The 20,687-nt window shown below is 47.8% G+C and overlaps 3 protein-coding genes across 11 annotated transcripts in view; 1 reads left to right on the top strand and 2 right to left on the bottom strand.

Annotated features, from left to right (window-relative positions):
- Positions 1-532, bottom strand: part of CLUAP1 (clusterin associated protein 1) — a 42,642-nt gene extending 42,110 nt beyond the window's left edge. For 2 of the 7 annotated variants that reach the window (XM_015560120.1, XM_015560121.1), the window contains exon 1: positions 372-532. In XM_015560120.1, the coding sequence (XP_015415606.1) occupies positions 372-393 (22 nt within the window). In that variant the 5' untranslated portion in view covers positions 394-532. The remainder of the gene's footprint in view (positions 1-371) is intronic. The other 5 variants (XM_006757866.2, XM_015560123.1, XM_006757869.2 and 2 more) reach the window with 3 other exon arrangements.
- A 579-nt stretch (positions 533-1,111) lies between these two features.
- On the top strand, positions 1,112-10,843 carry LOC102755250 (chromosome unknown open reading frame, human C16orf90; the record flags this gene model as incomplete). The annotated part of the gene is made up of 3 exons (XM_006757863.2): positions 1,112-1,190; positions 7,833-8,186; positions 8,578-10,843. Coding segments are annotated over 3 exons (591 nt in total), but the record flags the coding sequence as incomplete, so codon positions are not given.
- Positions 10,844-11,610: 767 nt separating this feature from the next.
- NAA60 (N(alpha)-acetyltransferase 60, NatF catalytic subunit) overlaps positions 11,611-20,687 on the bottom strand; it is a 24,695-nt gene continuing 15,618 nt past the window's right edge. The window contains exons 3-8 of one of the 3 annotated variants that reach the window (XM_006757860.2): positions 20,146-20,261; positions 18,647-18,776; positions 15,916-16,012; positions 14,988-15,242; positions 13,528-13,806; positions 11,611-12,274 (exon numbers count right to left, since the gene is read on the bottom strand). In XM_006757860.2, the coding sequence (XP_006757923.1) occupies positions 12,210-12,274; positions 13,528-13,806; positions 14,988-15,242; positions 15,916-16,012; positions 18,647-18,776; positions 20,146-20,255 (936 nt within the window). In that variant the 5' untranslated portion in view covers positions 20,256-20,261 and the 3' untranslated portion in view covers positions 11,611-12,209. Of the gene's footprint in view, positions 12,275-13,527; positions 13,870-14,987; positions 15,243-15,915; positions 16,013-18,646; positions 18,777-20,145; positions 20,297-20,687 lie in introns of those variants that run through there. The other 2 variants (XM_006757861.2, XM_015560119.1) reach the window with 2 other exon arrangements.

The following is a 20,687-nucleotide window of genomic DNA, read 5'->3' as shown; positions in this document are numbered from 1 at the left end:
CCCCCCCCCCCGCCCCCCGCCCCGCTTTTATTGTTCGTTTCTCAAGGCTCTAACCTAACTCAACCCCAAAACGGTTTCTGCGTTTTCCAATACGGTAGCGACGTGGCTATACAAATCAGTTAAAATCAGATAAAAGTAAAACTTCAGTTCCTCAGCCGCACGAGCCAAGGCGAGCGGCAGATACAAAACTTCCCATCACCGCAGAAAGTGCTGGGCCAGGGCCGGGGCGCTCTGCCCGGGACGGGTTGGGGCGGCAGAGGCCAGGACCGCAGAGGCCAGAGGCGCTCGGCGGGGCCCAGAGGAGAGAACCCGGCGGCCGGAGCCCCTGTCTCTTGGGAGGCCGCAGGTCACAAGGGGCAGGGTTGCCTTACTGCGGAGGTCACGGAAGGACATGGTGCTCTGGTCTCCACTAGCCCGGAGTCTCAGGCGCCCCCAACTCAGTGCTCAGGTGTCTCTATGGCAACGCACGGAGCTCTCTACGGCGCGCAGCAGGGGCCAAACAAAACGGAAGGCGAAGCGGCCGGACTGCGCGCGCATGCGCAAGAGAAGGGGAGGCGGGCTTGGGGATGCCTCGGGACCCCAGGACGGAGGTGCGGGATTACCGCCCGACCGGGAGCTTCAAACCGCAGGGCACCCGAGTCCCCTTTACCCCACTTCAACATCTTGCAGAGAGACATTTGACACTGGCTGACACGTCCTAAGCACCTATTATGTATCTGAAACTATGCTAGACGTTCTACATACTGCTTCCCATTTCCTCCTCAACTCCTCTTGAAAGAACACACGATACTGTCACGAAGCTGGGTATCCCCTGCCCAGCACACTTCTCTCTGGCATGTGTAAACTGCCAGCTGTGGCCGCGTCCGAAGCCCCCGAACACAGACCGCAGCTTTAAAAGCCATAACCCCGAACTTCAGATGGAATGCCGGGGCTGACCGCGGTATCGCGAGAGCGTGTCAGGCCTGGAACTGCGCACGCGCACCGGGCTTGTTCTCACAACAGGCCGGAAATCGGTCTGGGTCCTCGCGCGCCAGCGGTTGTCCTGGTAACCATGCCCTCCGTCGGGGAGCGTTTGTGCGCCTTGTTGAGGGATCGGAAGGCTCCAGGGTGAGGACAGCGCCCCAACTCCCGGCCAGATCCGCTCGGGCCTCAGCTGGGAGCCTTCCCTCGGCTGCTCTGGAGGAGGACAGGTGAAAAGAAGAGCTGGGAGATGAAGTGAGCTGAGGTTGGAAGGATGGGAGAGAAGGAGGGACTGCCAACCGCTGCGATGTCCTCCGCCCTAGTATCGGTGTTGGCGAAGTAACAGACACATAAATGCACGGACGGTAAAGAGAGCCCCCAAATACATCCACACACATGTGGTCAGTACGACAAAGGTGACAGAGCACTACAGAGGAGAAAGAATAGTCTTTCAGTGAATGGTTTGAAACAATTAATTGGGAATCCAAGTAAATGAACCTTCACAATTACCTAAATATAAAACTGTCACCTTACAATAAACTACTGTTTATATCAAGTGCTCAATCAAGTATTTTTAAGTTAAAAAAAAAACCAAACCAAAAAAACTAACTTTTCTAGAAGATAACTTACGGGAACGCTTTGTGACTGGATTAAGCAGGATTTCTTAGATAAACCAAAAAAAATTTTAAGTAAACTGGACTTCATATAAAGTTAAAACTTCTCTTCAAGACACTTTTCTAAAAATGTATTTGAATTTATTTCAGAGAGGAAGGGAGAGAGGGAGAGAGGGAAACATTGATGAGAGAATCGTTGATTGGCTGCCTCCTGCACACACACACACACACACACACACACCCTCCCCTTCCTCAATGGGGACAGAGCTGGCAACCTGGGCATGTGCCTTGACCGGAAGGAATCCAGCCCTGACCGCCTGATCATAGGTGGATGGTCAACCACTGAGCCTCACCAGTTGGGTAAGGTACTTTAAGAAAATGAAAGACTAGCCCTCGTCGGTTTGACTCTGTGAATAGAGCATCAGCCTGAGGACTGAAGTGTCCCAGGTTCAATTCCAGTGCTGGGTACGTGCCTTGGTTGCAGGCTTGATCCCTAGCCCAGGTGCGTGCGGGAGGCAACCAAACTAACACGTTTCTCTCACATTGATGTTTTTCTCCTCTTTCTCTCCCCCCTCCCCCCTTCCACTCTCTCTCAAAATCAATACCCTCAGGTGAATATTAACAAAACAAAGAAAATGAAAGGGTAATCACAGTGGTTTAGAAGAAAATATTCACAAACCATCTGATGAAAATTTTTATCCAGAATACATAACGATCTCTCAAAACTCAATCCAATTAGGAAGTGGGCAAAAAATCTAAACAGATACTTCAAAGAAGAAGATATACGGCAAATAATGAGCAAAGCAAAAGATGCTCAAGGTTATTAGTCGTTAGGAAAGCACATATTAAACCACAATAACATATCACTAGTTATTTGTATGGCTAAAATAACAAATAAACAACAAAAAGCCTCACAGTGGGAACAGCTTAAAAGGACGTGTACCAACTTGAACTTTTGTACATTACTGCCTCCACCATTTTACATTCCCACTTAGTAGTGTAGGAGGATTCCAGTTTCTCCACATCCTCGTTAACATTTCTCAATTTATTTAAATTTAATTATATCCATCCTCATGGGTAAGTAGTAGTTATCACATTGTGTTTTAAATTGTATTTCCCTAATGACTAATACTGTTGAGCATCTTTTCTTGTGCTTGTTGACAGTTTGTATATCTTCTTTGGAGAAATATCTATTCAACTTCACCATTTTAAAATTGGGTTGTCTTTTTGTTGTTGAATTATAAGACTTCTTTATATATTCTGCATACTACACACTTACCAGATATATGATTTGCAAATATTTTATCACATTCTGTAAGCTTTTACTTCTTGAGAGTGCCTTTTGCAGCAGCAACATTTTAAATTTTTATGAAGTCAAATTTATTTTTTCTTTTACTTGTAGTTTTGTCATAACTTTAACAGTTCGTTGCCAAAACCAAGCTCATGAAGATTTATGTTTTCTTCTAAGAGTTTTTAGCTCTTACATTTAGGTCTTTGATGTATTTTTGAGTTAATTTTTGTACATGGTGTGAGATAGGGGTCAAACTTCATTCTCTTGCATGTGGCTATCCATTGCCCTAGCACCATTTGTTGAAGAAATTCTTTACCCCTTTGAATAGTCTTGGCACTCTTGTTGAAAATCAATTGACTATAGATATATTGCTTTATTTCTGGTCTCTCTAATCTGTTACATTGGTTGTGATGTCTATCCTTATGCTGGTTCCATACTATTTTGGTTAAATTTAAATTCTTTTTAAAAATTGTTTTTGGTTATTTGGGCTCCCTTGTAATTCCACATGAATTTTAGAATCAGCTTTCCTGTTTCTGCTAAACGACCATTAGGATTTTCAAAGTATCTGTAGATCACTTTAGGGAATACTGCTGTCTTAACAATATTAAGCCTTCAACTCATGAACAGGAATGTTTTTCCATTTTATAAGTCGTCTTTATTTTTTTCAGCAATGTTTTTTAGTTTTCACTATTATCTTGCAATTCCTTGGTGAAATTTATTCCGGTTTTATTCTTTTTGTTCTTTTGCCAGTGTATAGAAATACAACTTTTGTGTTGATCTTATATCTAGCAACTTTGCTCAACTTTATTATTAGGTCTAATAGTTTCACTGTCTCAAACAATTTTGAGTGTGAACTAATGTTTCTCTATGTAAGATCATGTTATCTGTGAATTGATAGAATTGAAAGTTTAACATTAATTTCTCAGTTACAGTTGACATTCAATATTATATGTTTTAGGTGTATAGCATAATAAGACATTTATATAACTTATAAGTGATCCCCCCAGTAAGTCTAGTGCCCACCTGACACCACTAATAGATACAATATTATTGACTATACTTCCTAGGCTTATGTTACATCTCCATGTCTTTTTAAAAACTGATGAGAGAAAAACCTGTTTGTTGTTCCACTTATTTATGCACTCATTGGTTGATTCTTGTATGTGCCCTGACCAGGGATCAAACCCGCAACCTTGGTATAATTGAGCCACCCGGCCAGGGCTCCCATGACTATTTTGTTAACTGCCAATTTGTACTTAAGCCCTTCGCTTTTTTTTTTTTTAATCATGTCCCTCAACTCCCTATCTGGCAACTATCAGTTTGTTCTCTGTATCTATGAGTTTCTCTCTTATTAGTTCATTTACTTTGTTTTTTAGGTTTCACATATAAGTGAAGTCACATGGCATTTGTCTTTGTCTGTCTGACTTCCTTCACTTAGCATAATACCCTGAGTCCATCCATGTTTTCATAAATGGTAAGATTTCATTCATTTTATGGCCTAGTAATATTCCCCATATATACAACATCTTTAGTCTTCTATCACTGGACAGTTAGATTGCCTCCATATCTTGGTTATTGTGAATAATGCTGCAATAAACATAGGAATGCATATATCATTTCAAATTAGTATTTTGGATGTCTTTGGATAAATACCCAGAAGTGAAATTGCTGGGTTATATGATAGCTCTATTTTTAATTTTTGAGGACTTCATACTATTTCCATAGTAGCTGCACCAATTTGTAATGCTGCTAACAGTGCACAAAGGTTCCCTTTTCCCCAAATCTTCACCAACACTTGCTGATTTAATAACAGCCATTTTGACAATTGTGAGGTGATGTCCCATTGTAGTTTAAATTTGTATTTCCCTTACGATTAGCGACATTGAGCATCTTTTCTTATATCTTACTAGAGGCCTGGTGCATGAAATTCGTGCACTCAGGGGTGGGGGATCCCTCAGGCGGGATTGCAAGAGGGCACAGGCCAGGCCGAGGGAACCCACCAGTACATGATCAGGCCGGGGAGGGAGGAGGGAGGTTGGCCAGGTGGAAAGGGACCACAGGAGGGCTCCAAGCCATGTCCAGTCTGTCTCCCTCAGTCCCTATTGATTGGACCCCAGCAGCAAGCTAACCTTCTGGTTGGAGCGTCTGCCCCCTGGTGGTCAGTGCACATCATAGCGAGCAGTTGAGTGGCCTTAGCATGTCACTAGCATATTACTCTTTGATTGGTTGAACAGACGACCAAACGACCAGACACTTAGCATATTAGGCTTTTATTATATAGGATTGGCCACGTGTATGTCCTCTTTGGAGAAATGCCTATTCAGGTCCTCTGCCCATTTTTAAATCTTTTTGGTGCTCAATTGTATGAGTTCCTTATATCTGGATATTAACCCCTTATTGATGTATCATTGGTGAATATTTTCTCCCACTCAGTAGGTCGTCTTTTTGTTGATGGTTTCCTTTGCTGCGCAAAAACTTTTTAGTTTGATGTAGACCCATTTATTTTTTGTTGGATTGCTTCCCTTGCCCGATTGAGACATATCCAAAAAATGTTTGCTAAGAGCAATGTCAGAGTTTACTGCCTGTTTTCTTCTAGTTTTATGGTTTTAAGTCTTACACTTAATCAATTTTGAGTTTATTCTTGTATATAGTGTAAGAAAGTGGTCTAGGTGTATTTTTTTGGCATATACCTGTCCAGTTTCCCCAGCACCGTTTATTGAAGAGACTGTCTACCTCATTGTATATTCTTGCATCCTTTGTCATAGATTAATTGACCATATAGATGTGGGTTTATTTCTGGGCTCTTTATTCTGATCTGTGTGTCTGTTTTTATGCCAGTACAATGTTTTGATTACTATAGTCTTGTAGTATAGTTTGAGATCAAGTAGCACAATACCTCCTCCAACTTTGGATGTTGTTTTTTTCCTTTTACAAGCAAAAGTTTATTTAGAAGGTCACAGAGGTAGAAAAAGTGAGCCAGCTGGGCTGCAGAGTCTCAGGAAACAAGTTATAGAGTCAAAAAAGGGCCTTTATAACTTAGAAGAAAGGCAAAGGTAACATGCCTGGGGAAATAAGAAAGGGGAAAGCATGGGAGTGCTCCAGAGAAAGAGCACAGCCCAACTTTGTCCTTCTTAAGGTTGCTTTGACTATTTGGGGTCTTTTGTGGTTCCACATGAAGTTGAGGATTGTCTAGTTCTGTGAGAAATGCCCTAGTGTTTTGATAGGGATTGCTTTAAACCATAGATCTGGGAAATAAGGACATTTTAACTATGTTAAGTTCTTCTTGTATATACTTCCATTTATTTGTATCTTCTTCAATGTCTTATAATTTTTCAAGTATAGCTTTTTTTACCTCATGTGTTAAATTTGTTCCTATTTTTTTTGATGCAATTGTAAATGGTAGTTTCCTTAATTTCTCTAATAGTTCATTATTAGTATACAAAAATGCAACTGATTTCTGAATATTAATTTTGTACCCTATTTTATTGAATTTATTTACCATTTCTAATATCGTTTCTCTATATATGTAGTTATGACATCTGCAAATAATGAAAGTTTTACTTTTTCCTTTCCAATTTGGATGCCTTTTATTTGAAAGTTTTAACTTTTTAAGAAATTGTTTCCCAAAGTGGTGGTGCCATTTTACATTCCCCCCAGTAGCATATAAGTGCTGTAGTTCCTCCACAATATTTCTTCACACTTGGTATGAGCCACACAATACCCCTACTTTACTTATGGGGAAATAGTTTAAAAAGTTGTGACTAAAAAAACCCCAAACCAACTTGTGACTTACCCACTAGAACCACCTTATCAGCGTGCTCAAAGCACTGACCCAGGTTTCACTAAGTCTGTACCCCTAAACCTCATTTCCCAACCACAGAAGAGAAAACTGAGATTCCCATGAGGTCACCTCTGGAAGTGACTCCTCAGCCTGCAAGAGCTGAGTCTGTTTTGTATGGCCTGTCCCAAGCCAGAGGGACCAGGAACCTCCTCTCAGGTTCTGCCCCGTTCCCTTGCTCTCCTCCCACCTTGTCTCTGTCCAGGGCATAATCCTACCTCTATCTCAGGGGGTCCAGGAAGGCTTCCCTGTGACATCACATAGCTGGTTGCTAAGGGAAACCTGTAGACCCACCCCCTAGGCAGGGGAGAGCAGAGCCCTGCTGCACAGGAGGCTGGGCCACTCCTCCCCCACCAAACTGGCCCTCAATGGAAGCCTTGGTCTGTGCGTTCTCTGAGCTGCACATAAGAGAAGGTGTGGGGCTATGGGAAAGGATGGCAGGAAGAGAGATGTCCTACTGTCCTGACGTGGGCCCAAAGCCACCAGGGACATGTATACTTGGGAGAGAGGAATGGCCACTGGTCCAGGACGTGTGACCTGGACTGTGTGATTCTGAACCCACTGTGAACTTCTATACCACAGTGATCTAGGTTAGGGGGGAAAATGGGTCTAGTATGGTCAGTGGTTAGAACCCATACACTGAAGGCTCACGGGTTCGATTTCCGGTCAAGGGTACGTACCTGGGTTGCAGGTTCAATTGCCAGCCCAGTTGGGTCACCTGTGGGAGGCAACCAATGTGTCTCATTCACATCTCTCTCTCTTTCCCACTTCCCTCCCCTCCCCTCTCCTCCCTTCCTTCCACTCTCTCTAAAAATCAATGGGAAAAAATATCCTCGGGTGAAGATTAACCAAAAAAAGGGGAGGGTGGCAGGAGGACTTGAAGACCTGAAAGAGGATTTGGTGCCAACGCTAAAGCTTCTCAGACCTCCCTGTTGGCTGGGAGAGGAGAGAAGATTAATACCTTGGGTCAGGGGAGGCTGGAGGTAAGGATTTTAGTCCACTTGACAGACAGGTAAGCTGGGGTTTGGCAGGCTGACATGGGGCCCAGCACATGAGCGTGTGATGTGTTGTCCTCCCATCATGGCTGCTGTGGCCTGCGGACACCACCCTCCTGCTTTCCCCTCCACAGATTCCGTGAGCTGGGCCCAAGGACTCCCCGGTCACCCCGACACACCATCCAACATCTACGAAGGAGGGCTGGGGGCCCAGCAGCAGCAGTGTCCCAGTGCCCAGGGAAGCAAGCCCAAGAACTTCCGGCTGCGCCACCTCCGGGGCCTGGCACTCTACCTACCAGGCCACATGCAGCCTGCTGGCCAGTGTGAGAGTCACTGGCTGGGCCGGCTCATGGCTGGGGGCTGCCTCCCATGGCCTGAGGGCATGGCCTGGCCCCTGGACCTGCCACAGGGGACTCTGAACCCAGGTAGCAGCCACCGTTCAGCCCTTCTGGAAGCTCAACTGCCCAGGGACAGCCTGGGAAATACAGGTGAGCACCTGTCTAGGTGATGCAGGAGGGAGAGACCCAGGGAAGGGGTGGGTTGGAGACTCAGATGGATGCAGATGGGCCCTGCCCCACTCCCAAGCCTCAGGGTTTCTGTGCCATCTCTGCAACCGACAAGCTCCCCCACTTCTATTTGGGCCTCTTTTTCCCCATTAATAAAATGAAGGGTTTGGGTCAGATGAAGAACTTGAACCATGTTTCCCTGTTCCTCCTCCTCCCTCCCTCCCTCGTGGATTATCTTTAAGAAGACCCCCACCCCTACCCCTTCCACTCCTGTTTTAAAGGTGTCAGGTTCTGGAGGGGGCATCATCGGAGAAGATAGGCTGGCAGCCTCCCCTTGGGCCCTCCAAGTAACTCCTCCCTCCCCTCTCCTCAGGATCCAGTTCCAGCATGGATCCAGCCAAGGGTGCCCCCTCCCAGCCTGGTACCCATGAAGGCTTGGGGTTCCGCCCCAAGAGATCCTGGGAGGCCTCAGAGGAGCCCACCTGTCCACTGTGCAAGAGAATCTGCTCTGGGGCTCTGGAGAGGCCGTAGGGATCCGAGTGCGGTTTTCACAGCTCAGGACAGGAGGGGAAAGATGGCCCAGGAAGAGGCGGAGGAGGCAGGTCCAGAGAGGAAGGGCTCAGCCCCACCACTAGCCCCCCCAGATGGAGACACCTGCAGATGCCCAGCACCAGAGCCTGGGCCAACCTTGGGAAAACTCGAGGGGAGGAAGAAGAGGTCCTGAGGGAGGGACAGAAAAAAATAGAAGCCTGGGCATGCCCTTGCAGCCTGCTCCAACTCAAGGAAACCACTTGTACCTGGGACGCCGGGCTGAGTGGAGAGAGAGGCTCCCAAAGAGACTGGGGAGCCTGCTGGTCTAATCTCAATAAAAGCCAAGCCCACATGCACCTTTGTCCCTCCGTCTGTCATCAGGCCAGTTCTGTTAGAGAAACAGCCCCTTGGCACTGAGAGCAAGTTTCCATGTCCTGGCCCTGTTGCTATTTGGGACCAGATCATTCTTTGTGGTGGGGGCCATCAGGTGTGTTGTAGGATGTTGAGCAGTGTCAGCAGTCTCTACCCAGATTCAGCTAGCTCCCTCCTCCAAACTGTGACAACCAAAAGTGTCTCCAGATAGTGTCCAATATCCCCTGGGGGTAGAATCACTCCTGGTCTATGTCACTAGGCCTCAGCCCTGTGGGGAGAGGATGGGAAGACCAAGGTTGGCCTCAGTGACCCTCACTGTCTGGCTGACTTCCAGTCCTGGCAGCCTGGGTTGGAAGCCCCTTTGGGGGACTCCTGCCATACCCACGTGATAGTGTCTATGATTCTGGAGACCAGGAGAGCTGGGTTCCTTCCAGACTGCCCCCAGGGTTCAGATCTGAGGATGCCCAGTCTGTGGTGGCCTCCACTGGGCCACATCCCGGTGGTCTGACTCTGTGTATCACTTCCTGTCTTGACTTGGGACTGGCTCTGGGTCTTGCTTTACCACAATAGATGTGGTAGAAGTAACTTGGCATCACTCTGGCATGAAGGAAGCCTGGTGGCTTCTAGTGTGTGTGTGTGGTGGTGGTGGGGGGTCAGTATCCACATAAAGAGCCCCCACATGGTGGGAAACCAACCCACACCAGGGAGGCCACCACTGCCCTCTGAACCACCTTGGGAGTGCATCCTTCAGCCTGTTAAGCCACCCTTGCTGAAGCATGGAGGGCAGACAAACCACAGCCTACTCTCTCCCTCAAGGAAGGACATCTGCTGCAGCTGAGTTGATCTCTAAACGGTTCTTCCCTAAACCTCCCAAAGCTTTTCTGAAAAGCACTCCAAAGAGGCTGACAAGTGGAAAGCCATGGCCATGGCATGCTGGGACAGGGAACTGATGTGAAGGAGCACCCAGAGCCTCAAACAAGCAGACATTTGTGGAAATGCACACTGACAACCTGGGGCATCCTCACCCCATTCCCTGAATGGCCAGTGGGTTTGGAACTGGGCCACCAGGAGCCAGTCTCAGCCTTTGGGAGCCTATCCTTGAAGCCTGATGGGTTGGAAGGGCAGTTACCTTTAGGACCACGGTCACCAGAACCCCTGCCCCTACCCACCCTTGCAAGTTAATACTAGGCCACATGACTAACCAAGGGCCCCAAGGAGTCACCCCTTAATCCTGAAGCTGACCCATTAAACAAGGTGTATCTGCCTCAATTAGCAAGGGTGTAACTCACAGCATTAGGATGCTGCTAGGACTCAGAGACCAGGCCAGTTCACTGACCTTGAAACATACAATGCCTCCAGCCTCCATACAACCCCATGGGCTGGCTCCCTGACACCCACCTCTACAGGTGCCTCAGGACCTGTCCTGGGGAGGGCTGTCTGGGTGATGCGCCGTCAAGGGAACAGTACACACACAGGTTTTGGAGGGGCCGTTCAAGAACTGCGTGGCTCCTGGGTAACTGCCGACCCCTGAACCAGTTTTCATCTGTCTAAAGGGGCGACTAGCATGGCTCCATGGCCAGGGTGGCCAGAAACTCCAAGGAGAGATTGCTGGGAGCACATGATCCCAGACTTGGCCAACCTCAGGCTCCCAAGATGAGGTGCCCTGGACCAAAGGTCCCAGTCCCCCCGGCTCCTGTGGCAAGGTGCACTGGCCCAGGGTTCCTACCTGACCACTGCATTGAGTCACCTATCGAGCCTTCTCTAAGCCAGGATGGCGACCCCCAGAGGACTGTGCCCCAGCTCAAGGCCTAAGGTTGGCCAAGGAGACCCCTAAACAAATGGGGGCAGCTGCTTGAGGATCTTCTGAGTTTAGAGAAAGAACCCAGTTGTGCTTTTCGACTCTAGACCCTCTTCCCAGGACTGCATTCTTTGGCAGGATAATGACACAATCGGTCCTTTTACCTTACCTGGAAGCCATCCTCGGGACTAGACAGCAACCAACAAGCAGCTCCTGGGCCACCTAAAACCACTGTCCCAGCAAGGGGACAAATCCCCACAGGAATGGCCCAAAGTGCAAGACAGGTTGTGACCAATTAAAGTCTATTTATTTGTTTGTAATCAGAACACTACAATCTGTTCAACACTGGGCTAGACACTGCCGTGATTAGGGGCAAGGAGGAAGGGGCAGGGCAAGGCCTCGGCTCAATTATGCAAGTCCAAGGCAGAACCTTCTGGAAGACTCTTCCCTTACCCCATGGGGCAGAAATAAAAACCACATAACGACTCTGCCAACCCCCTTTACTCTGGAGGGCAGGGAGCAAGCAGCTTTGGGGGATGGGGTGGAGGGAACGCCAGAAGCAAGTGATGTCCACATGCATGCTTCCTGGCACTGACACAGCCTCTTCTGTTCCCAGAGGCTGAGGACCACAAGGCAAGCGACTGCCCCAGCCTCAAAGACCAGGTCCTACTTGATCAGACACCACACTCAATTCTTCTTGTTTGCATATGGTCAGTTCCCAGAACTGCATCTCACGGACCTGGGGGGCTGGAAGGGGAGGCCCTTGGGACCCTCACCAACACCTGTCCTCAGCCTGGCTCCCTGGGGCAGTTCAACTGAATGGCACATCCAGCATGTGATGGGTAGCTCCTCGCTCTCTGAGGCAGCAGGACTACCAACAGAGGAGTGGGAAACCTTCCCATTAACTGACCACCATGCCAGGGAACTAAGCCCCAGAGCTCTGTGCTTGGGTGAAAAGCCTCCCACCACTCGCCAGCCCCTCCTGGGGAGGTAGGGGTTGCTCCTGCCCGCCACGCTTCTGAGGCTGGTTCTTTACAAGGGTTTGGCATTCCCTTTATTTCGCCCCTTCATTGTTCTGAGGCTCCTGTGTCTTTAGGGCCAAGTCTATCTGTAATACTTGGGTTTCTCCCTCCCAGGAGTTAATTCCGGCTTTGGAGGAAGGAGTTGGAAGGAACGGGCAGTGCGGCGGAAGAGGCCAGTGAGGACGTGCAGGGAAGGAAGCCCTCTCCTGCCCCCATACTCCCAGGGCAGCAGAAGCAACTGACCACAGTGAACACTGTGGCCAGCCTATGAGGCTGGTGCACTCACATGGGGGCCAGGCCAGGGCAAGGGCAGAGGTTTCCAGAGCAGGAAGGAGGGCTGGAAGAGCCTGCAGGAAAGAGAAGAGGGGAGCAGGGGTGAAGGTCTCCACAGAAACACTATGCCCACACTATGTCCGGCCTAGGAACCCACTGCTGGCCCTGGGTGCCCCCGAAGGGTGAACCCTTCTCTAGACCCAGAGTCCCTTTAAGTGACATCTGGGTTCCTTAGTCCCAGCACAAATCAAGGCACTGGGCATGCCAGCCTAAGTGGCCATGGAGCACGCTGTGTGAGCTTGGCTCAAATCAACAATCTGCTCTAGGCCGTGTCCATGCATAAGCGGATGAGCCCTGGGGTCCCCATGACCCTTTCCAACTCTGATGTTCTCCGAGGTCTGAGAGAGACTGGCTCCCCATAGTACTCATGGTGTTCAGAAGTGGCCATGTCTATATCTTTATGTCTGTATAGGTTTATAGGCATACAAATATGTTTGAAAAGAGGTTTACCAAAATATTAGTGGTTTTCTCTCAGTGATGAGGTTTTACTTTTTTCTTCACACTTTTCTACATGGTTTGAGTTTTAAAGTAATGACCATGTAACATGTTTATAATCATAATAAAAATAAAGCTATTATTTTGAAAAAAAAGAAGTGGCCATGTGTGAACAGAACCCTCATCTATAAGGTGCCCACCTCAGGGAACTTCATTGTGAAGTGATGATGCCGCTGGGGTTAAAGCTGGACATCAGCTCCAGGCACCCCTGGGAAAGGCAATAAGTGGTTATGGATGGCGGGGTGGGGGCAGAGAAAGGGCTTGATCTTTTGGTACCTTTTCCATTTCTGTGAGTGCATTATTTTTTTTAAAGTTGTTCAAGGGAAAAGATGAGGTTCTGGGCAAGGGCTCAGGACTCTGCTTTCCTCCTTCAAATTTCATATATATATATATATATAATCTTACTGATTTCAGAGAGGAAGAGAGAGGGAGAGAGATAAAACATCAATGATGAGAGAGAACCACTGATTGGCTGCCTCCTGGCGCCTCCTACCGGGGATCGAACTCACAACCCAGGCATGTGCCCTTGACCAGGAATTGAACCCAGGACCCTTCAGTCTGTAGGCTGACGCTCTATCCACTGAGCCAAACCAGCTAGGGCAATCCTCCTCCAAATTTCTGAGAGTTGCTCAGGAACTACCTCAGCCCTTTGTGCAGCAGGTACCTATCCAGAGCCTTGTTTTTATTGTTGGAAGTGCCAGGCCTCCATTTCTCAAGACCATCATCCCACTCAGTTCTGATCCCCTGTTCCCCACCACCTGTTCTGGCATACCTGTTGGAGACCAGGCATACCCGCCCCATGACGCTCTGCTCCCGAGCCCATGTAGCACCGGGCCTGCGGCTGGGGCAGGTGATGGGCCAGCTCCTCTGCAGAACACAGTTGAGGTCAAATGGCCAGGAAGGTGGGCTCCGCAGGGCGCCAAGGGGTGGGACCTGCTGGAGGCTGCCCGGCTGGCATCACATGGTCCGGCTGTACTCAATGCCACCCTTGGTGGAGATGCTCGACCATGGCAGGAAGCTGCAGAGCAGGCTGTGGGCCTGGCGGTAAATCCTGTGTGGGATGGAGCAGGGGCTCAGGTTTGCTAGAGCAGAACCCAGGTGCTGGATGTAGTCCGTGGGACTCTGTTAAGGAAGACTCCAACTCGCCTTCCCTGCCCGCACACCCCTGGAGTGGCACTGTCAGCAGAGGCCCAAACAGCAACCTGCAGGACTGAGTGCAGACAGCATGCCGTCCTCAAGGGAGGCCGAAAGTCCACTGAGCCTCTGCAGAGTGCTGGAAGACGTCCATAGATGGAGGGGCCTCCGTTATGCAAAATAATAAAGGCAGCATGTGCGTACAAAAGGCCCTTCCAGGTGAGGCCTCAGGCACATGGACAGACTAAGGTTAACAGACAGGGACTGGGCACTGCGGGGAGGGGTAAAGCAAAAGAGCAAGTGTTCCTGGTCCTCCCCCTATCCTCAGTCCTCAGAGGGGCAGGGCCTCATTCCTGTGACATAGGGGGGTCAACAGTGTTAAGCCCTTAGCACAGAGACCCAGTTTCACATGAGCATGGAGACCTGTGGATTTTGTACCACCTCTCTCCCATTTATTTCCCTATGAAATGGATAAATCCTAGACTCATTTATTTACTAGTAATTACAGGTACATGTACACACAGTATTTTCTGGGCCACACCCTATGACTATTAAGAAGTCTTCTAGCTTCCCTTTTACCTGTTTAGGGGCAGAGATAGTTAAAAGGGAGGGAGCAGGGAAGGGACACACTGGGTCACATACCCTACATTCTGGTAAGAAAGGTTTGAACTAAGTGTTCAAAATAGCTAACAACTCTTTCACCTCCCTCATTTGCCTTCTCCCCTGCCAGCATGCAGGCCCCACCAGGGCAGGGGCTTTGTCTATTTTGTTCACTATTGTAGATCACACATAGCAGGAACAGGAGACTCTCAACCAATACTTATTGGGTAAATAGATGGACAAATGGAGGGGTGGATCTTGGACCAGGAGAATTAAAAATCCACCTCTTCTACTGGGCTCAAGTCCAGGGAACAATGAATGCCAGAGCATGTCTGCTTTCCCAATATCTGCAACCAGACCATCAATTCCTAATACATGCAAATCAGATCTACCCACATCATCTCATCAGAAAAAAATGCATCCTGTGAGCTTGCTTTGTGAATGTCATCTGAAAGCAACCACAGCTCCAGCTGATGCTAGGAAGCCACTGTCTCTCACCCCTGAGAAGAAAAGGATATAAGATGGTCCAGGGAGGGTGGCCACCATTGATGTAGAGGACATAAGTGAAGCCATCTTTGAGGACCCCACGGATGGAATAGTAATAGGGGAGATAGTGGTGCTGCTTGAAGTCTCTGTTTTCGTAGAAGCTTATTGCTGTGTTGTTGGTGGTGAGGACATGCAGGTAGATGGCTTTGCAGTGGTCCTGGGCAGTAGTGGATATGTGATCCTTTAAACTCTCAAGTAAAAGAGAACCTGTAGGCAAAGAAGCAACAGTCACGCATGGCGGGGCAGGTGAGGAGGAAGCATAAGGCAGACAAGGAAGTGACCTTCTCAGAGATCTCTACAGATCTCTCTGCCACTCTATCAAAGACTTCCCATAACCACCCACTGTCAAAGTCCCTAAAATCTCACAGCCAGACAGGGCCTGTTAGCTGCAGACCACTGGCTGTCCAGGGAACTATGCATAGTTCCCTCCCAGGGGCTGGATCCACTGTGGAGATTCACTAGCCTTTCAGACAACAAAAAGTATAAACTTAAGCCCAGGAAAATGTGGAATGGGCAGACCTGGGTTACAGTGAAGACTGCTGTGGCTGAGTGGGATGGGAAGTTGGAGACATCAGATAAAGAATCTGGTCCATGGGAGCTAGGACTGTTTCATCAATTATGTTTTCTATTCTTAATCAAGCATACCTTGTGACCAGATATAAGTCGTGTGTGTGTCAGCAGGTGTGGGTAAAGGTGCCCATTCTGTAATGAGGACCTTTGGGAGCTGTTAGTAATCTGGTCCTGTGGCTTTGGAAGGAGGCCATACAGAAAGGCCTGGTCACGTATGGAAAGAGCATGGGCTGAACTGAAGGTCAACAGGGCAGTGGGTGGTGGTGGTGGAGTATAAATGCCAAAAATCATTATTTCAACCGCCCCTTACCTATGCCGTGCTTTCTGAATTCCTTCACTACTCCAAGACTTAGAATGTATGCAACTTGTGTGTCAACAGAGAAGTTGGACGCTAGAATATCTCCATCCTAAAGAAAAAGTCAGAAATAAAGTCAGGTTCACAGTTGAGGTACCTGGTCCCACTGCAGAACATATCTCATGTGCTGACTCTACCAGCCACAACACCTGGGGGGGCCACTGGAGCAGGAAGGGATAGAACAGAGAATAATGGAGAGTCAACCCCATCCCATGGAAACAAGAGGGTGTGGGCCTTTCTGCTAAAATAAGAACACTCACAAAAAATCGCTTCTCTTTGGAAGGGTGGTAGACCATACAAGGAAGGACACTGATGCCAGACAAGTGAAGCTATGATGGTAAAAGGAAATGACTATGCTGTGTGGGCACTATATGGTGCTCACGCGTGTCAACTGACACACCAAGAGATCAAACACCAAGTTTTAAAAGTTTAATTAGCCTTGTGGTCTGTGTGACTCAGCTGGTTGGGCGTTGTCCAGAGCAAGGTTGCCGGTTTGACTCCCAGTCACACACCGGGTTGCAATCTTGATCCCAATTAGGGGATGTGCAGGAGGCAGCCTCTCACATCGATGTTTCCTTCTCTCTCCCTTCCCCTTACTTTCTCTCTAAGTATCAATTTTTAAAAATCTTTTAAAAAAAAAGTTTAATTAAAGGATCCTTTGCTGCTTCCAGGTGGTCTTAAGAGTACAGAGGGTAGGGAGTCTGAGTAGCCTCTCTGCTGTCCACACCAAGCAGAGTGTCACACCATGGCCCACCAACCCTTGTGGGTCTCTTGGTTCAGAGATAAAATTCTGGACTGAGAGAGTGGTGAATTTGACCATCATGAGGTTGATGTTCTACTGTGTAAAGAAGGAGGCTTGGTGGATTCTCCCCCATGGAAAGAAAGCTTGGTGATTTGGCCTCTCTCATCCCTATCCACTGTTCACTGAGTGGCTCCCGTGTGCTGGACATAGGTTGGCCTGTCCCTGTCCCTACTCACCTCTCTCCTGGCCCTGACCCCGGCCCCAGCACTCCACATTACAGTTAAGCTGGACAGAGGCAAACTCAATCTCAGGGAGGTATCCGTATTGCTCTTGTTACCCGAAGCCCATGGAGGGTCAGGAAGGTAAAGCAGGTACTTCATTCCCCAGCTGATGTCTTCTGACAGCCCCTGCTCTCTTTCCTGTGTTGAATTCATTCTGCCTCTCAGCAGGACCAGAGAAAGTGCCAGAGTGCAAAGGCTCTCCTGATACGCAGGAAGTAGAAGGAAAGGATCCCAATCTCTGCCCTCATGGGAAAACCCACACATTCAAAGGAGTACAGAGATCTAGTCACCATGTGTATGGGGCTGCACAGTTGCTGGGGGCACACAGGAAGAGCTTCATAGAGTGGATTTTGGGGAACAAGTCCCCTGTCATTTGTATTGGTGACAGTGGATCCTTAGGGGAGGGAAGGTGGGGCAGTTTGTTCTGTGAAAGAGCAAAAGATATTGATGCTTGCTGAAAACGCCAATGTTTCTTTTTTTGCTGTATCTTAGCACAGAAAAATGGAAGAAAAAAATGAGAAGAAAGCTAGGATAGAAAAGTTACTCTTAAAAGAAACCAACTTTGCCAGAATCTAATTACAGGCAAATTAGAGTAGATCTGAGTGGGTTGGGTCTTTAAAAGGGAGAGAGATCTGCCTAGCTAGCTCAGTGGTTGGGCGTCAACCTAAGAACCAGGAGATCACAGTTCGATTCCCAGTCAAGGAACATGCCTGTTGCCGGCTCTATCCCCAGGAGGAGGCAGCCAGTCTAAGATTCTCTCTCATCACTGATGTTTCTATCTCTTTCTCCCTCTCCCTTCCTCTCTGGAATCAATAAAAATATATTTTGAAAAATAAATAAATAAAACAAAAGGGAGAGATATCCTTCTTGCACTGTTAAATAAAGAGCCTCAAGCCAAACTAATAGAAGCAGTTGCCAGTTGTTGGTGGGGTTTTTCCCCTCCTTGGAGTAAATACCTATGTATAAATGCTACTCAGTCACTCTATAAGATGACCCAAATCACTAGGCAGAATGTGTTTTTTTAAATTTATTTATTTTGAAGATCTAATTGTCTGTGTTTTTTTTATGTGCCCTTGACTAGAATCGAACCTGGGAACCTTTGATTCACAGGCTGATGTTCTATCCACTGAGCAAAACTGGCTAGGGCTAGGCAGAATCTTGACCCAAGTCAACCGCATGAAGAAATGTGTTTGTGACCATAACACCGCATTTTACATTTGGAGCAGGACTTGCTAACTCAGGGCCCAAGACTCTCCAGGGTTCTTAAATAGACCTTGGAGGGGTCTATGAAGTTGAACAGGAAAAAAAAATACTGGTTTTTACTAACCTGTAACTGGAACTTAGCATTTCCTTTAACAAATCACAGCAGTATTAGCAGTTTCTGTGACACTGTCACCAATACAAATGACAGACCCTTACAACTCTGCAGATTCTCAGTGAATCATTTATACCCGCTCCCAATTTCACAATGAGTCATTAGAAAGAAGCCTGCAGTTAGGACGTGTTACTTAATGTACATATGACTGTATCACGTACACACAGAAAGAAACCACCTGGATGAGTCTCATACATGGTCTGAGCTCCTAAGGGAAAGGGCCACAGAGCAGGCAGTGTGATTCTGTCCCAAGGGCCTGGCAGCCCCATCATTGCCACACATGCTTACCTCCTTGTGTATCTTGGTCCTACTTTTTATTTCAGCTACTATCATTCCTACAATGGTACCCCTGTAGGTTGCAGCAAGGGAAAAGAACTTCTTGTTGGAGGTGATGTCACGATACCATGAGTCTGGGTACCTGAGGAGAACAAACTTAGGTGAAACTGCCAAAGGCCAACTCCAACTAACCTCATGCTTCAGACAGTGGACCCACAGGGGACTCGAGGCAACTCTGTCCACTGCTCCAGGATTGATAAGGAGCCTGCCCAACACTTAGTCTCCACCAAAGTGTATCACTCTCAGTGAATTATCATCTTAAAGCAGCAATCTATCCAGACAGGATGGGGAATTTCTGATGGAAAAATTATTTTACAAGATAGAGAGATAAGAGGGGGAACCTCCCATGACACTGTCTCCATGAGAGCAGTACCTGGAGGGGCAGCTGGAAGAGTTCAAACTCAAGACCCAAGGGGAGCAGAAAAGAGAACGTTTCATGCAAAGCCCTATGACAGTGATGAAAGACAGATGACTCAGCCCCAGTAAGGAGTTTTGGTGAGGGAACAGGACATTCTGGGTTTATTGGTCTGTGGGTTTGGGACATAACAAGTTAGTCCCAGAGGCCTTTCCTGAGACCAAGAGCTGGAAGAGGGTGGAGACACAGTGGAGAGGTGCTCCACTCGGGTCTGCTCTGCAGAGGCCACTGACCACCCACCAGAAGGCTCTACGAGGCCTGGCATCGCCCAAGTTCCTCTCCTGATGGCAGTGGGTGAAACCAGAGGTTAAGACTCATAGAAACATGATGTTTAGCAGGACCTTGTTTATTTTTAATTTTTAAAAGTTTGTACTTATTTTTCTCACAACAAAAGCTCTATGTGCATATTACAGAAAAATAGAGGAAATACAGACAAGCAAAATAAAACAAACTTGTAGCTACTAATAATCTACCCATTCCAAAACTCCAAAAACACTTTGCTAGATAGTATATATCTTCATAGGCTTTTATCTTATGCATGTTTTCAAATAAAAGTGGAATTGTGGTACATACAATTTTCTAGTCTACTTTTTTCTCTTAATATCTCATTAAAAAACTCTCCTTGTCAAGTATATCTTGATGACAGATTTCACTTTTCCTGGCTGAATAATATTTCATTTTCGTATGCAGATACCCTAATATATGTCAGCCATTCTTTACTGTTAAGAAACTTAAGTTGCTTCTCAATTTTCTGACTTATAAATAGCAGTACATCGAACATCTTTGTAAGTAAAGTTGGTGGTACTTAGCAAAGCCCTTTTGGAGAACTCTCTGCATAAGGTAGAGTGAGATGGAAAGGATCTGATGGCCGTCAGGAAGCAGGACCTGGGCTCCTCTGACAGGCAAGGTGACTCTGGACCACCATGGTACCTCCAGGACATCCTCACCTCTGCACAAGCCTTCCAGCTTCATCAGATCCATGGGCATTACCCCACCCATCCAATCTGCAACTGCAGGGCCCCACCACTTAACTTACTCAATGGGGAACCAGTCGCCACACAGATGCTTCACAGTGTCTATGTCATCGTGGCAGAGGAGGCGCAGGCTGACCTCGCTGAGGGCGCTGGATGGCACCACCTCTGTCATTCACACCTGCAGGGAGAGAGGCGGGGTCAGGAGAGCAGCCAACCTCCCCTAAACACCCCACCAGCCCACAGATTCCATCATGGCACATTCACTTCCTCTTCCTCCTCCTAACCTGTGACGCAGGAAAGATGGGAGGACTAATGCCCCACCATGGATGGTGGTCCCCTTTAGTAACTGCATGACGTTCACAATAATCCCCTGCACCAGGTGTCACAGTCACCCCCACATTGCAGACAAGTAAACTAAGGCTTGGGAAGGGCTGGCAGGATGGGGACCTAGGGTCCCCTCACTGTTTACTTGGAAACTCCTGAACCCCCCGAGAGCAGCCTGCCTTTGGTCAGTTTTCTCTCTCCTCTCTGCCCCTCTTAGGTGCCCTTTGAGCACCACTCCTCCCTGGCCAGTGTTCTGTCTCCCTCACGTCTCCCTTTCTCC

The sequence above is a fragment of the Myotis davidii genome, unplaced genomic scaffold, assembly GCF_000327345.1.
Source record: "Myotis davidii unplaced genomic scaffold, ASM32734v1 scaffold555, whole genome shotgun sequence".
Lineage (NCBI taxonomy): Eukaryota > Metazoa > Chordata > Mammalia > Chiroptera > Vespertilionidae > Myotis > Myotis davidii.
This window is presented reverse-complemented; position numbering and strand designations above follow the sequence as displayed.